Raw genomic sequence first — 15,958 nt, 5'->3', positions numbered from 1 at the left:
AAATTTTGGCAAACCATTTAGGGCTAAACAGAAAGCAGGTCGTCCTCGTCTGGGGTGGGAGGACGTCATAAAGAAAGATTTAAAGGAAATGGGACCTTCATGCGCGGGTGTAAAAAGGGAGGCTTTGAATAGATTGGGATGGAGGAGGAGCATGCATAGCTGTGTTGGCCTCAGGTGGCTTGGTGCTGCGGTGAGTTGTTAGTAGTAGTAGTATTGAATTATAGGTATCAGGATATCTGGCAAAAGTGATTATCTGATCTCCAAAAACTGTGTTAGTCATAAGATTAAGTGTCTTAATTTGGATTTTTGGGGTTTATGTACCCAATGTCACATATGTAGGGAGAGAGGTCTTTAAATGTTTGTCCTTACATCTACTATTGTGGGGGTTCTCAGATCTCACCCAAATTTTGCAGGAAATTAATACTTCCGTTTTGCCTTTTGTGGGACCTGTACCTAACCTGGTGTTTAGAGGAGTAGTAAGGAGGTGGCAAACCCTTGTCACTGTGACATTTACCACATATGAATGCCAAATTAAAATATGAGTGGTTCAGAAGCTCAAGATAGTGTCCTATGTGTTGGTTTTGGGGATCCATAGTTGAATCTATCCCTTATTATTACAAGGCAGTGGGGGTACAATCTTTAAACTAGCATTAACTAAATTGGGCTATTGGTTTTCAATGCAATATGGTGAAGAGTACGAACTGATTTCTTCTATGATTTGCCTAGTTGTAACTCAACTATAGGTAGATGGAGTCCCCAGATTATAGTCACCAGGACATATGCCAGAATAGGTTTTTTCAGTATCAATCAAACTTGTTGAGAGGTAACAGTTTATGTCCTAGTTTTGGTTCTTGTGGGTTTTGGTGAGGGGTTCTCACATTTGTTTCTATATTGGAATGACCCACCAACAATTAGGAGAAAGGGTTATTGGAACTTAAACCTTCAATCAACAAAGTCATAAAGTTACACCAAAGGCCAGACAATTTTGACTTTGCCTCGGCCTAGCATGTCTATGAAATGACAACCGCGTAACGCCCACGGTCTGTTTAAGTGTACTTAGATTGGTTTTAATATAGTTTTTTTTTAAATCTTTTTTAATGTAAAAGAATAAAAAAAATTATCTCGAGTTGACCAGAGACCTGAATGGTAAAATGCACATGCACAACCCATGTTTAAGTGTATTTGGATTATGGTCATGCATAAGAAATGTTCTAACAAATATTTTGATATATGTTCTAACAAATATTTTGATATATGTTCTAACAAATATTTTGATATAGGTAATTGTGTAATTGTGAGCACAGTGGTGACTGACTCTTCTTCTGCTTAACATCCTGTCACTTCCTGTATGATTTCTGCCTGATTCCTACAATTTCTTCCTAACTGCCTGAGATTCAAGTAGCTTCCTTGCAACACCATGTTCCTTTCTTTTATTATCCAGAGATTTTGAGTAGAATATATTATGCTGATTCCAAATATATAAAATGCGTTAAGTTTAGTGTTACCCATGAAGGGCTACGAGGCTAAGAAAATTTACCTAATTTACCTACTCTTCTCTATTTTCGCTAGATTATAGAACCAATGTGAATTCATTAATAGGCTCCTCCTCGTTCTTTTCAGCAGCTGGTACATTTTGTTCGATAGTATGAGATTTCAGTTCATATTTATATTCACTAGAATTTAGATCCAAGAATTATTTAAAGAAACGATACGAAATTGAATTAAAAAACAAGTCTTTTAAACTGAAAGTAGGGAGTACGGTAACATCATAACTTAAAACGAATAGAAACTATTATGTATATAAGGGGGATTGCCCCCTCCTTTGTTGTTTTTTTAGTATTTCCTTGATCTTTTTTTTTTCTCTGATCAATATCATCCTTTCAAAGAAATTGATAATCAAAATTCTCCTATTCAGTCCATAAGACTATGCTGCTAGAATCGTTGCAAAGCAATGCAACACCTGAAAGAATCACACTACCTCGTCCCTTATGCAGGGGCGTCCTGAGGCTCATTTTATTGGGGGGGGGGGGTGATCTTCGTAAAATTTTACCGAATCACTACCTAATTTATGCCGAATTTTCTGCAGAAATATAGAATTTTGCTAAATTTCCGCTTGTTTTGCAAAATTTCTGCAAAAATAACCCAACTGGATCGACAATAACCTTCAGATTCGCCACACCATAAAATAATGTCACTGAAAATTGTACACCGGTATAGAGAACAAGTAAAGCATGTCGGGTGCAAACTTGTCCCCAGTTGCCAAAAGGAGATTGAAGGCGTCTTTCAAAAACAGATCCCAGTTTGTCTCCACTGTCCATTCTATCGTCACTGTTAAAATTCAACTGAATAGAGAGTACAAGGTTAACCCTTTTGTGGGGCTCTATGACACCAGATTGACTATTCCAGGACTTTGATTCATCATCTGTCAGCCCAGAATGTGAAGTTCCAATTCCAAACACTCAAACATTGCTAAATTTCAGCTTATTTTGCAAAATTTCTGCAAAAAATTTTCGCCTTTGGGGAAAATTTTACCAAATGCCAAAAAAGTTGGGGGGGGGCCTCTCTGCCCCCCCCCCTCGGGACGCCCCTGCCCGTATGAACTGTTTTAATTTGTGTGATGTAATTATTTTGAATTTACTGAATTAATGAATAAATTCATTTCCCTGTTTTGTGTCAGAGATAGTGATATTCAGTTTAAATGAAACTTACATAAACAGAGAGTGTGAATATCGTTTTTCGATTCAATGGAGAAGAATTCAATTTTTTAAATTTAGGAATAGCATCCCCCTAAAATATTCTAGCGTACCTGCTCGGAAAACGCTAAACATTAATTCAACAGAATTATCATTTGATTAGTTTGGCCACTAGGGAAGTTCCATGTGGTGCCACCTCCTTTGATTGACAAACTTGACAAAAGGGAAGTAAAATTTCACTGTCTTTTCAGTCAGACCACCGATAATCGACAACTTTCGATGATAACTAGTTACATGGGAGAATTCACTAATGGGACCTTTGTTTTTGAGATGGTAAGCAGATGCTGAGGCTTGCAAAATTATTTTTTAGGTACCACATTGCATTAGAGGTGTCACTCCTTTGATACATTTAATAAATAATCAATTTCTGTTTACTTTTTCTTCCTTGGGGTTAATACAACAAGGATAGGCATGAACCATTTTTAATTTTAGGCTTGATCTAATTTTAGTTTTTTTCTGCTTGAGAATTGAAATGTTGGACTGGCATTTAAATGTTTGACAAAAATTGACTGTTAAATCAAAATGTTGGATTAGCAGCAGTTTACTGCAATAACTTTTTAATGACGTCTTTATTGTAGAATTTGAGTGGACGAGGAGGGTATTCATTATTTTCACGAATTAAAAACCTGTGTAAATTTTGCTTTTCTATATGGCTGAAGCCGTCGTGCCCCCCCCCCCCCCACTCTGTAGACACACTTGAATATGCACATATCCTAATCCACCATTTTATTAAAAGAATCTTTTACCCTATATTTTTTTTGTAACATTATGTTTAAAATAATGCATGTTGAAGTCATAAAAAAAAGTTCTTTTTTGTTGTCTTTAACAAAATCAGATGTAACTAGTCAGTTCAACCCAAGTTGCTTCTTAATTTCTTGTCTGAATTGAGGTTCTCTGGGTTATTTCGAGCCCTTACAAACTTCTATAAGGGATCATCTCTCCGCTTATTATGGTGCTTGTTTCATTTTTCAGCTTTTTTGGTGTTATTTTTCATGTATCTGAGGGGTCATATCTGGAATTATTTAGGGTTTTGGTACAAGTTTGATACATATGTCCTTCTTGTAAAGGGTTGTTAGCTCTTCTTAGAAACTGATCCATTGTTGATCCCCAAAAACAACAATTCCCTCTCTACGCCACCCAGCTCTGCTCTCATTGCTGTGTAGTCAGCATAAGACTAGTTTGCATAGCTTTTGACTATATGTGAGATACAAGAAGAAGAAGAAAAAAAAACTATAAGCCCAAACTTCAATCAGACTGTAAACGTGTCAAATAAATAGACACCACAAGTCAGAGCTGTTAATTCCTGCCAACTTTAATTTAGATCCAATAGGTAATTTTTATGAATATGGATGACAAGAATGTAGCGCTTCCTTTATAGCTGTCCAATGAAGATCATACACTCAAGACTATAAATATAGCTGCTGAACAGTTTCTGTTGAATTAATTCCCCTGAGTGTCTAGTAATTACCAGGCTTATTAATTATAATTAGACTGATAAAAAGAAATTTAGATACTCTAACCTCTGCCCTCATTCTAGAAAGGTTGGATTTTGGACATTGCCATACAAAAACTCCGACTATAAACCAAGCTTTTACTTCCAACCGAGTTTGGTAGGAATCCAGCATCCCCTTCTAGTAGATGTGGTAATGACAATCATTTAGAGCAACCCCTCCCTGCCGTCTTTGCCACTGAGGTTCAATTGATCTTGAAATCTGAGAAGGTTTAGCTATACACTACCCGTTACTTCTGAATAGTTTCTAAATACAACTTTCGGTAGATACCTTGGACTAGAATTTAGGTACCCCTCATCCCCTAAGAGAACTGAATAGCTCATAACCCCTCAGCATAACCCACAAGAACCAAAACTAGAACATAAACTGTTACCTCTCAACAAGTTTGATTGATACTAAAAAACCTATTCTGGCAAATGTCCTGATGACTATAATCTAGGGACTCCATCTCCCTATAATTGAATCATAACTAGGCAAAACAGAAGAAATCAGTTCCTACTCTTCACCATATTATATTGAAAACCAATAGCTCATCTTAGTAAATGCTAGTTTAAAGATTGTTGCCCCACTCCCTTGTAATAATAAAGGGTAGATTCAACTATGGATCCCCAAAACCCACATGTAGGACACTATCTTGAGCTTCCGAACAACTTTTATTTTAATTTGGCAGTCATATGTGGTAAATGTCACAGTGACGAGGGTTTGCCACCTCCTTGCTATCCTCTAAACACCAGGTTAGGTACAGGTCCCACAAAAGGCAAAAATAGAAGTATTAATTTTCTGCAAAATTTGGGTGAGATCTGAGAACCCCCACAATGGTAGATGTAAGGACAAACATTTAGAGATTCATCTCCAGAAAATTCACCCCCCCCCCTTGAAAAACGTTAGTATGCTTCCAATAATAAATACTATACTTAAACAATGGGTAAATTTCATGACTTACAGACCTTTCCCTAGGGGCTGTGGGGGGGGGGGTCATGTTATCCCCAAATGGATTGTTACTGAACTTTTTAACTATGCTGAACAAAATGGCTATCTCAAAATTTTGATCAGACGACTTTAGGGGAAAAGGGCGTGGGAGGGGGGCTAGTTTCCCTCTAATCCTTTGGTAGCTTAAAAAGGGCAATAGAACTTTTAATATTCATTTGAATTAGCTCTCTTCCGATATTGTAGGACTATTGGTTCAGTATGATCACCCCTGGGAAAAACAATAAGAAATAAACTTGCATCTGTGATCTTTCTTCTGGTAAAAAATAAAATCCCACATTTTGTAATTGGGAGCTTAAAACCTCTACAGTAGAGTCCTCTGATATGCTGAATCTGATGGTGTGATTTTTTTTTCAAATTCTTTGACTTTTAGGGGTTGTTTTCTCCCCTTTTCAAAAATAAGGCAAATTTTCTCAGCCTCGTAGCCCTTCATGGGTAACACTAAACTTAATGCATTTTATATATTTGGAATCAGCATAATATATTCTACTCAAAATCTCTGGATAATAAAAGAAAGAAACATGGTATTGCAAGGAAGCTACTTGGATCTCAGGCAGTCAGGAAGAAATCGTAGGAATCAGGCAGAAATCATACAGGAAGTGACAGGATGTTAAGCAGAAGAAGAGTCAGTCACCACTGTGCTCACAATTCCACAAATACATATATCAAAATATTTGTTAGAACATTTATGTATGTTAGATATGTTATATATGTTAGAATATATGTTAGATAGTTATATATGTTAGAACATATATCAAAATATATGTTAGAACATTTCTTATGCATGACCATAATCCAAATACACTTAAATATGGGTTGTGCATTTGCATTTTACCATTCAGGTCTCTGGTCAACTCGAGATATTTTTTTTTGGTCTTTTACATTAAAAAAGATTTTAAAAAAAAACTATATTAAAACCAATCTAAGTACGCTTAATGAGACCGTGGGTGTTAAAAGCATGCAAATTTGGGCAATTGCAGTGCTCTAGCAACTGACCATGGTGGCGAACCTAGTCTGACTTCAGTCTACCATAAAGTGTATTAAGGTACTGATAATCATATGTTTCAAATATTGAAATATTACCTGAAATAAAATTATGTAAGTGATTAGAGATAATCTACAGCGTTATTCTTATAAAGTTGAGGCTGTAAGCAAGAATTTTATTCTCTTTACAGCTATGATATATTCATAAGGTCCGTAAGCAAAAATTTGGGAAAAAACAAACTGAAAGAGAAGTTGTTTCTGAAGTAACAGTGAAAAGGTAACTCAATGAAATCTGGTTTTGAATTTTTTTTTTTTTTTTTTTTTTAAGGCTTTTCTGAACGCCAATCACTGCCTAGGTTTGATATTGTTGGAATTGTCATTAGGCTGCCAAGTATGATAATGTGAAAAATACAAAAGACCAGAATTATTAAGAACATTATAAGTGAGTCTGAGATAAGCTACCCCAGCATATCTGATAAGGGCAGCTTTTTGGTGGATTCATTTCTTTGTTTCAACTGCCTCCGTGGAATCTTTTAAAAAGGACAGTAATGGAGCTGTTATCAATCAAAGCAGAGCTCTTTGTCATTTCATAGACGTACTATGCTGAGACAAAGTCAAAATTGTCTGGCCTTTGGTGTAACTTTATGGCTTTGGTGATTGAAGGTCCAAGTTCCAATAACCCTTTCTTCTAATTGTTGGTGGGTCATTTCAATATAGAAACAACTGTAAGAACGAGAGATTGCTTAAACACAACTACCTAGAGTGGGTTACGTTTCATCCTTGCCCTTGTTGGAAAAAACTGCATGTTGCAAAGAGTGGGCAACTTATAAGATTAGAAATTGGCGTTAGTGTCGACAAAAAACCGTCAGTGTCATCTAGCACCTGGTGTCTTTGGCACTATAAGTTTGTAAATTTTTTTTGTCAGAAACTAACATTACACATTTATTACTGCACTAATAATACCAATTAAATTAACTTTGCTTATTATTACAGTAAAAAAAGTGAAGAAAGCTAAATGCTAGATGGCACTTATGGTATTTTTTTGCACTAGCGCCAGTTTTCACTCTTATAAGTTTCAATTCAGACTTCAGTTTTAGTTACAAGTTTCAGTTTTCAATTTGGAAAAGAATTCCCAAGTATAATCTACCCCAGCTGGTACTCATTTTCCCATCATGTGAAGAAATTCGAATACTTATGTATTCAAAGTGATATATTGACCCTGAGGAAAGAAGAATACTACTGGAAAAAAGAGAGGCCCCAAATTATAGATTTTGTTCCTTATTCCCTGAGACTTCACAACACCTCAGCTTTAGCTGCAATAGTATTACAAAGTCGGCAAATAAAACAAGAAATATTGTTTCAAGACTGGAAATAAAGCCTGACACAAATGAACTACTTAACATCAAGCTGTCAGGAAATGAAAAAAGAATATCATTCCTATTTTAAGATGGAAGGATATAGTTTAGTATGGCGGACATAACCCTGAAACCTGCTTCAGTTTGGTTTATTGGAAAGAGGAATATGAATATTTGAAGCTAATAAACCATCGGAAAATTTTTTTATGAAGCCAGAAGAAAACTGTTTTAGACTCAAATTACTTCTTTTTTTGAAGAAGAAAAAGTTATCCATACTCATTGGTGTTTTTCCCAATTTGTGAGGGGGTATTAATGTTGTTATTTGTTGTTGTCTCTCTTTTTGCTTATTTTTGGAATACCGAGTGAAGAGCGGGTAAAGAGTGAAGTTTTCCTTACACCCTCCAAAGGGAGATCCAGTATGGTTTAAGAAACTGTTTACATATTTTCTAGGTGATTAATGTAAGTTCGTTGCATCTTCTTGAGTATGACTCCCATTTGTGCACTGGGTAATAATAGGCTGGAAAGCATCGGTTGACAAACCATTACTGACTTTCTTCCGTTATAGTAAAACTCCTTCAAGTTGCATTTAATCAAGCGATGAGATGAAGGGTGACTGCTGGAGGGGGGGGGGTAACAATTTTAGTAACACAGGATTCCTCCAGGCTCCAACTCAGTCTGGATTGGATACCTTTTAATTCAAGGGATGTTCCCAAACATTGAAAGTAAGTGAAGCAAATTGCAGAATAGGACCTAAATATGAAGATCGGTAATTGAACCACTGGGCAGAAAAAAGTGGAACAAAAGAAATGAAGAGACTCCAACGATTTTTTTTTTTTTTTTTTTTGCAGTGAGCAAAAAGAAGACCACTGCAGATAGTTAGGAAAAGACCTTTGATAAGTTGTATTCATTGTGAGCAGGGGCGAATTTCCAGCATTTTTATTGGGGGGGGGCAAGAGGGGTCCATATCTGGATAATCAAAGGGCATGGTATGTATAATATTTTTTTCTCCACATTGTTGGGGGGGCAACTGCCCCCCCTCCCTTGCCACCCCCAAACGACGCCCCTGATTGTGAGTGCAAGAGCCATAAAGTAATAAAAAGAAAAAATATTAAAAGGAATAAAGCAGATATAGAAATAAAACCAATACGAAGGATTTAATCCAGCTACAGATATAAACAAACGAAAATGACTTTTAAGCCTAGACACAGTGAAAGAAGCTTTTTTTTATATAATAATTGAATCTTTAATGTTCTTTGTGTTTTAACAACTATTAACGGACCTTAGTTTTCCCCAATTGCCCTGTGACTAAGCAGAAAAATAATAATTAAATACCTGAGGATTGTCAGCCAGTGGAACAAAAAGAAGCGAAAATAAGCAGATATTTCGACAAGGATCTCTGTCAAGCCGCCTTTAAAAAGAAAGAAAGAAAACCAACCTTCAGAAGTAAACTCAGAGACGGCTTGGCGGAGGTCCTTGTCGAAATATCTGCTTATTTTCGCTTCTTTTCGTTCCATTGCTGACATTATCCTCGTTTTTCGGCTATTTTATTATTTTTTCTGCTTTGTCATACGTCATGTATAGCCAGTATGGTCTTAGAATTTTTTACCGCAATTGCCATTTAAGGTAATGATAATGTGAAATGTTTGTATCTTTAGATTACCTCCTATGCTGGTGATGTAGTCAGGAGGGGTCTTTAAAAATTACATTTTCTCTGTATCTGGATCCCTGCACAACAGTTGAATCCCTTTCGAGATACGTAATCTTAGCTACGGCCCTGTATCAGTGATATAATAGAGCTTAATTTAATGTATCTTCCAGGATGGATCTCAAGCCAAAGATCTCCTGCAGACACTGAAAGAGCTGCCAATCAATTTGGACGTTTTAACAACTACCCGAATTGGAATGACGGTAAATTCTTTAAGGAAAAGCGCTACTGAAGATGAGATTGTCTCTTTATCAAAGGCATTAATTAAAAGTTGGAAAAAATTCTTAGGTAAGTGCTCAATTCGTGTCTAAAACAATGGCATCCAATTCAGGTAACTTTTGCTTTTAACCTCAACGATAGAAACAAGTCATACTTCAGAATAATTTTGACGAGTAAGCTTATGAAAGTGGCGAAATCAGTGTTGCTTTTAACCTTTTGGCCAGTTGTTCAGCAAATATTATGCAAATGCCTCTCTAAATAATCTTCTTAATTTAGTAAATTTGATAAATTTTCTGTATAATTATCAGTTCTATTTTTGGAAGGGTCTTTCAAAAGAAATGTATATTTTTTTTTACTGCGCAGTAAAAAAAAAAAGTAAAAGTACCGGTCTCATGATTTGATGTCTTCGGTCGGGAGTGCAATGCGTGGTTTGGGGCAAATCATCCAGCGCTTCGTGTTTTTTCCCCCAGATTTCTCCAGGTACCCATTTAGAGCTGGGTCGACTCCGGTTGAGCTTACAGAATCACACCATTGACCTCCGTTCAAAACCTAATATCCAGTGACACAAGGACTCAAACTCATAACCTCGGGATGTCAAGTCCGGAGCGCTAATCACTCGGCTAGGACGGCTCGAAGAAATGTATGCCTGACTATTTAATTTTGTTGATTTTAGTACATATGATAAGGGCCATACTTCAGTTCTAATTTTGTTTTTACACCTTTTTTTATGAAAAATTGGATGTGTCTTAATGTGTTAACAAATATTTGAAGCAACGTCTAAAGCTTCAAAACAAACATAAAAATACCATACTAAACTAAAACCCAAAGTCGTCTAATATTGCTTATTTGAATTTCTCAATACCCTGGGGTGATGTCAGTTTTTGCACTCCCTTCCCCTTCTAAAATACAATGAGGTTGAAAAAAAAAAAAAAAATGTTTATCTAAATGACTTCCAAACAGCTGCTTTGACCAGAGACAAATGTATCCCCTTGCCTCTCTTAATTACGCCAATGAACGGTTAAGACCTGATAATCAAGTTATGCCGGTTTTACCTGCGTGTCTTTATGATAGTTTATTTGATATTGTCTTGGAAATTAATTAGCTGATTATAATTAGTTGGTCGCATAAATTTTAACATCCAGTTTTCAGATCTATGTCTCTACCACAGATTCAGACCTGAGGACAATAAGAGAACAAATAATCTTCAAAATAACCTTATTAACATAGAGTTTCAGTACGTCTCCAGCCATCAAGGCATCAAATGTAATGAGGTAGCAGAGCAACTAGCTCGGAGCTCCTTAAAATAACCCAATCAACGCCAGATTGAAAGCCTAGACCTTCAGGAGAAGAGCTCCTTCAGAAGCAAAATGCCCTTCCACTTCTTATTCTCTTCAAGGGTTTTCGTCCTTATTCTTTAATTTGGAATAAAAACAATTTTCTGATCTTGAGAAAAAAGGAGTTTGCTAGGCATAAACAAGCTGATCCATAGTGTAGATTTTGGAACTCTATTCTAGAATCCCTGAGCCACTTTTTTGATGTCAGTTCATCCGGCACGAAGTAGTAAATATTAGGAAGATCATCAAAGATGCAAAACTCAAGCCTGACATCAGCTCGTTGCTGCTCTTAAACCTACCAGCTAATTCTAAAAGACAGCTGTAAAGTAATATCTTCAATTTCTTGAGGTATAATACCATTTAAGTGTAGATTGGACAAATATTAGTAAGGCTTAGTGACCCTTTGAAAATCGTTCACTAAGTCCCTTTTTTGAAAATGAGGCAATTTTCTCAGGTTCTTAGCTTTTGATGAATAACTGTAAACTCGTTGAATTTTAAGTTTAAGGCCGAATGCTTGTACTCCTATGTTAAACGGACTCTTTTATATACTGCAATGGAAACCAGTCACGAAAAACCTGTTTTTGACGGGTTAATTCAAGACACGGCTATAGGGTAATACAATGTATAGCGTGGTTTTCATTGCTTATACGATATTTAAACTGTTGTTTTTGGGGTTTCGGGGGGGGGTACCTAGGTTAGGTTACATATTTAATATACGCTATGCTTTACCCCGCCCCCCCCCCCTAATTCGCAAATATATATCCCAAATTTGTTTCTAAACTATTATATATTCATCAGTAGCGTATCCAGGGGGGGGGGCGGAGCGGCTCGCCCCCCCCCTTGAAATTTCTTTTCTTCTTTTTTTTTAAGTGCCAATATAGTAAGTTCCGAAATATTCAAGCTTTTAAGTTATTTGCAACACCCGTTCCTTTTTCCATCTCTTGTTAAAGGGCTATCCATTCCTCCAGCAAGTTTATATCATTATTTTATCATAAAAAGTGCAATAGCCTCCTGTAATCAAACAAGATGTCAAGAAATTTTTCTCACTATTTAACCCCCGCAGCTATAAGCACTAGCTTCTCTGCAATGAATGAATTGCGATAAGGAATCGGACTAAGAAGTAATAGTTCATTCAAAGTTTTGAGCCTCCTGTAGAAATCTCGCTGGTGGTGTTTCAAGGTTATGATTTGACATCCCAGTTCAGCCTCCATTCAGCGTTGGCCGAGTCTTGATCAACTCCTTTCTTGAAGGCATCTAGAGTTTTAGATTGGACGGTGGCTTCGGATAGACTGTTCCAGAGTGGGACGGAACGGACTGAGAAGAACTGTTGGCGCTCTCGCTTGATGCAACGGGGGGCCTGCAGCTTCTTGGTGCGTCCTCTTGTGGTAGTTGAGAAGGACGAGGAAAAGACATGACTTAATAGGTCATTTTCTAGCAACTTACGAGTTGCTATTACGTCTCCTCTTTTCCTACGGTATACTAAGGTAGGGAGTTTGAGTAAGGTGAGACGTTCCTCGTAAGATTTGTCTTGGAATACAGAGATAAGCTTAGTTGCTCTTATTTGGACACTCTCAAGTACTTTCACATCCATCTTATAGTACGGAGAGGCTAGGGTCATGCCAAATTCCAGGTGAGGACAGACCATGGCTTGTACAGTTTCGTAATCACTCCCGACTTCCTGGTGGTAAATGTTCGCTTTATGAGGCCAAGGGATTGGTTTGCTTTTGCAAATTGAGCTCGTGTGTGGCAGTGAAACTTCAGCTCGTTGTCAACAATAACTCCCAGGTCCTTCTCCTCACTGACTGCCTCAAGCTGGGTGTCTTATATGTGATATGCGAGTTTTGGATTATTGTATCCAAGATGTAGAACTTTACATTTTAAGGCATTGAACTGTAGACACCAATCCGATGACCATCTAGATAATCTGTCCAGATCTTCTTACATAGTTGATAGATTTAGGTCGTTCTGGGCCAGTCCTAGGAGCCTGCAGTCATCAGCATATAGCGTCAAAGGATTCTTCAGGTTCGTTGTACAGTTATTGATATACATGCTGACAAGCTTAATTAGTTCTAGTTAGTTCATGTAGTCAGTTATAAATATGAAAATCTTGCCTTGTTTGAAGAGCGGTTTCTCAAGTTTTCTGTTTGCTGAAATCTCACCAGTTCTGCAGTTGCGAAACTCATCGGCCCATGCATTGCATTCGGCTTAAAAATGGAGAAAAAAATTTGTAGGGGTTGGTTTTGATGGGGCCAGCAACATGTCAGGCTGCTATTCTGGTGCACTGGCAGAAATTAGGAAAAATATCCGCATGTGATCTAAACCCACTGTGCATTGCACAGCTTAAATTTGGTTTTACATAAAATTAGAATGGTAGGACTTGTTAGGTCAACCTTTGTACTATACAGCAGATTATATCATTTTTAACATCCTCACCAAAAAGATCAAGTATGTTTGCAGAAGTGGTCACTGTCGGTTTTAACTATAGTCCTGTGAGGAAGCTTGTGAAGTCGTGCGAAACGAGATGGGTGGAGTGTCACGATTACATTTTAGTTTTTATGTCTTTGTATTGTGCGATTATTTTCGTACTTGAGGAAATAGTTGGTAGCATACGGTGCGATACGGAAGTTATTTCAAAAGCGAATGCGTTGGTTTCAGCAGCAACCGAATTTAGTTTTATGTTCACGATGGCTATGCTAGAGTTTGTAAGTGCCATAATGGCGCTGTAAGCTGAAGATTTACACTTAGTTGAGTGCTGTCGGCATGTTATGCTATGTTCTGATACTTTACTGCAGTCAAAACAAAATAATTTTAAAACAATTTTTCAGAAAGCCAATGAGCTTGCACAAGAGTTAAATGTGGCTCATTTAACAAGAGTTAAATGAGTCCATCAATGTTTTTTATCGCGAGTCATTGTTCAAACCTTACTTTGCTTCACTTATTGAAGAATTTGATCAAAGTTTTTTGCGCCATCAGGAGGCATCTTTCAAAATCGGAAGGCTTTTGCCAGCTAACAGCGAGTCATTAAAAATTAATGAATTTGTGAAGCTGTTGCTGTTTACGAGGGATTTCACGGGTGTAGACGTGCGCTCGAATGTGAGTTAGTCCTTTGGAAACAGAAGTGGCTCGGAATGTCTGAGAAACCATCAACTGTTGCTTCGACTCTTGCGTCATGCGATGCAAAAATTTTCCCATGCATTCGAAGGCTTTTGAAGACTTTTCAGACATTACTAGTGATTACCGCTTCTGCTGAGAGGAGCTTTAGCTGTCTTAAGCGATTAAAAACATATCTGGAGAGCTCAACAGGCAAGGAGCGTCTGAACGGACCAAATCACATGACCCTGAACCACGATATCCAGGTCGATGCTGACCAAGTTTTTGATCGATTTGCAGCCAAAAAAGACCGGCGGCCGTTACTGTGAGAGGTTAGGTCGTCTTTCGTTGCTCATTTTTCTAAGTGCAGTTGATTCTGTTTTTTAAACTTTAATTTTGCTTCATCCTCTGTAAACAATGTTAATATCAATACATTTCTTGCTTTCATGGCTGCTATATTAGGTAGACTGAGGCCCCCACCCCTCCGAAACCAAATTCTGGGCAATTGTCTTTGATTTAATATTATTTTTTATTTATTAATTCTGCCGCTTCGTGGCAGTTCCAAAACATATACTCGCCCAAAATAGAAACTCTCACTGCTTCTAACTTTTTTTTTAATTCTGACTTTGTTGGCAAAATTTTGTCATCCATTCTCAAACAAAAAAGTCTACAACTAGAAATACTCATGACAAGTGTGTACTTTTCATTTCTTTACCTAGCTAACCCCCCCCCCATATTCCCCGCCTGAAATCTTGCACTATGATAGATAATTTTCTTGCTCACATGACTGCTATAAAAAGGTAGACTGGCGCCCCCCCCCCCCGAAACAAAATCCTGGATACGCCACTGATATTCATCCTATTTCATTTTATTTCATTAGCATTAACCAAACTAGCAGTATATAAAAGAGTGCGTCTAACATAGGAGTACCCGAATGCTCAACCAGTTTTCGATTGGTAAATACGCTAGAAAGCAGAGAGGTCCTTAGAAAGTAGAGGAGTAGACCTACTCCTGTTTGTGGTATTCCAGTATCTGATGTGTATGTGGTATCTAGTAGGTTATATAGTACGTATCTGCATTATCTCAGGAACGGCTAACCTGAAAATGTCAGGGCATGTTGAGGAGGATGTTGAATTAAATCAAAAGATACTGTACATCGTCGTTGTCAATAGGATAGGTCTGCAATACCTCGTTAACGACTTGAGGAATTAAATGAAAACTTTCAGAGCATGTTGAGGGGTATGCGCTTTAGAAAGTATACGTTTTTGGTAGTAGTGGCCGCCAAATTGAAAAAAAAACATGGGTGACAAATCAGCAAAAATAAGCTGAAAATTTCGGAATCAAATAACTTTAGAATGTTGTTAGGTGGCTTTGAAGGTTGTTAGGTGGCTTTGAAACAGCTTTGAAGGTGTAGTTGTCTGTGGAAATCGACAGACTGTTGATGATTGAATTTTGCAATCAAATTTAGTGAATTAGTTTTGTTGTTTTATTTTCACGGTTCATTGTGGCAACACTGTGGAAAATGTGGTATTGCCTGAAAACTTCATAATTTTGAAATAACCAAAAGAAAAATATTATGAAATCGTAGCTTTCAAGTATGAATAAACCTAAGATAGGCCCAGGGGACAAACAATCTTGTTTTGATGTTTATAGGAACCAATAAATTGTTAATTGTTGAATTCCTGTGAACGAACAACGATGTCAGAGTTAACTAATTAGTTACTGCCCTAAAAATTTCGAAATTTTAACCTAACCAAAAATGTCAAAACACCGAAGGTTTAAGGTATAAATAAACCTAAGATGGGTCCAGGGGACTTCTCACGGGTCATGCTTCACAAAACATCACTAATATTTTGTTCTTCAGGGCTCAGTGACACGGCAGAATACTCATTAGTCTGACTTTAACAGACCTGACTTTTTTTGGCAAGTCGATTTGACTAACTGGAACCTTTAAAGTTCCTAAACTCTTCTTTGTGCTCAATATCATTAGCAAGGGACTTACAAAAGTGATTACAGGGAA

At 37.2% G+C, this 15,958-nt stretch overlaps 1 protein-coding gene across 1 annotated transcript in view; it reads left to right on the top strand.

Annotated features, from left to right (window-relative positions):
- The window catches only part of TfIIS (RNA polymerase II elongation factor), a 63,908-nt gene that overhangs the window by 7,711 nt on the left and 40,239 nt on the right, over positions 1 to 15,958 (top strand). Inside the window, exon 2 of the mRNA XM_089098525.1 lies at positions 9,409 to 9,583. Within this exon, the coding sequence (XP_088954651.1) occupies positions 9,409 to 9,583 (175 nt within the window). The remainder of the gene's footprint in view (positions 1 to 9,408; positions 9,584 to 15,958) is intronic.

The sequence above is a fragment of the Artemia sp. Qi Xiang Cuo genome, chromosome 12 (assembly GCF_049724085.1).
Source record: "Artemia sp. Qi Xiang Cuo chromosome 12, ASM4972408v1, whole genome shotgun sequence".
In the NCBI taxonomy this organism is placed as follows: domain Eukaryota; kingdom Metazoa; phylum Arthropoda; class Branchiopoda; order Anostraca; family Artemiidae; genus Artemia; species Artemia sp. Qi Xiang Cuo.
This window is presented reverse-complemented; position numbering and strand designations above follow the sequence as displayed.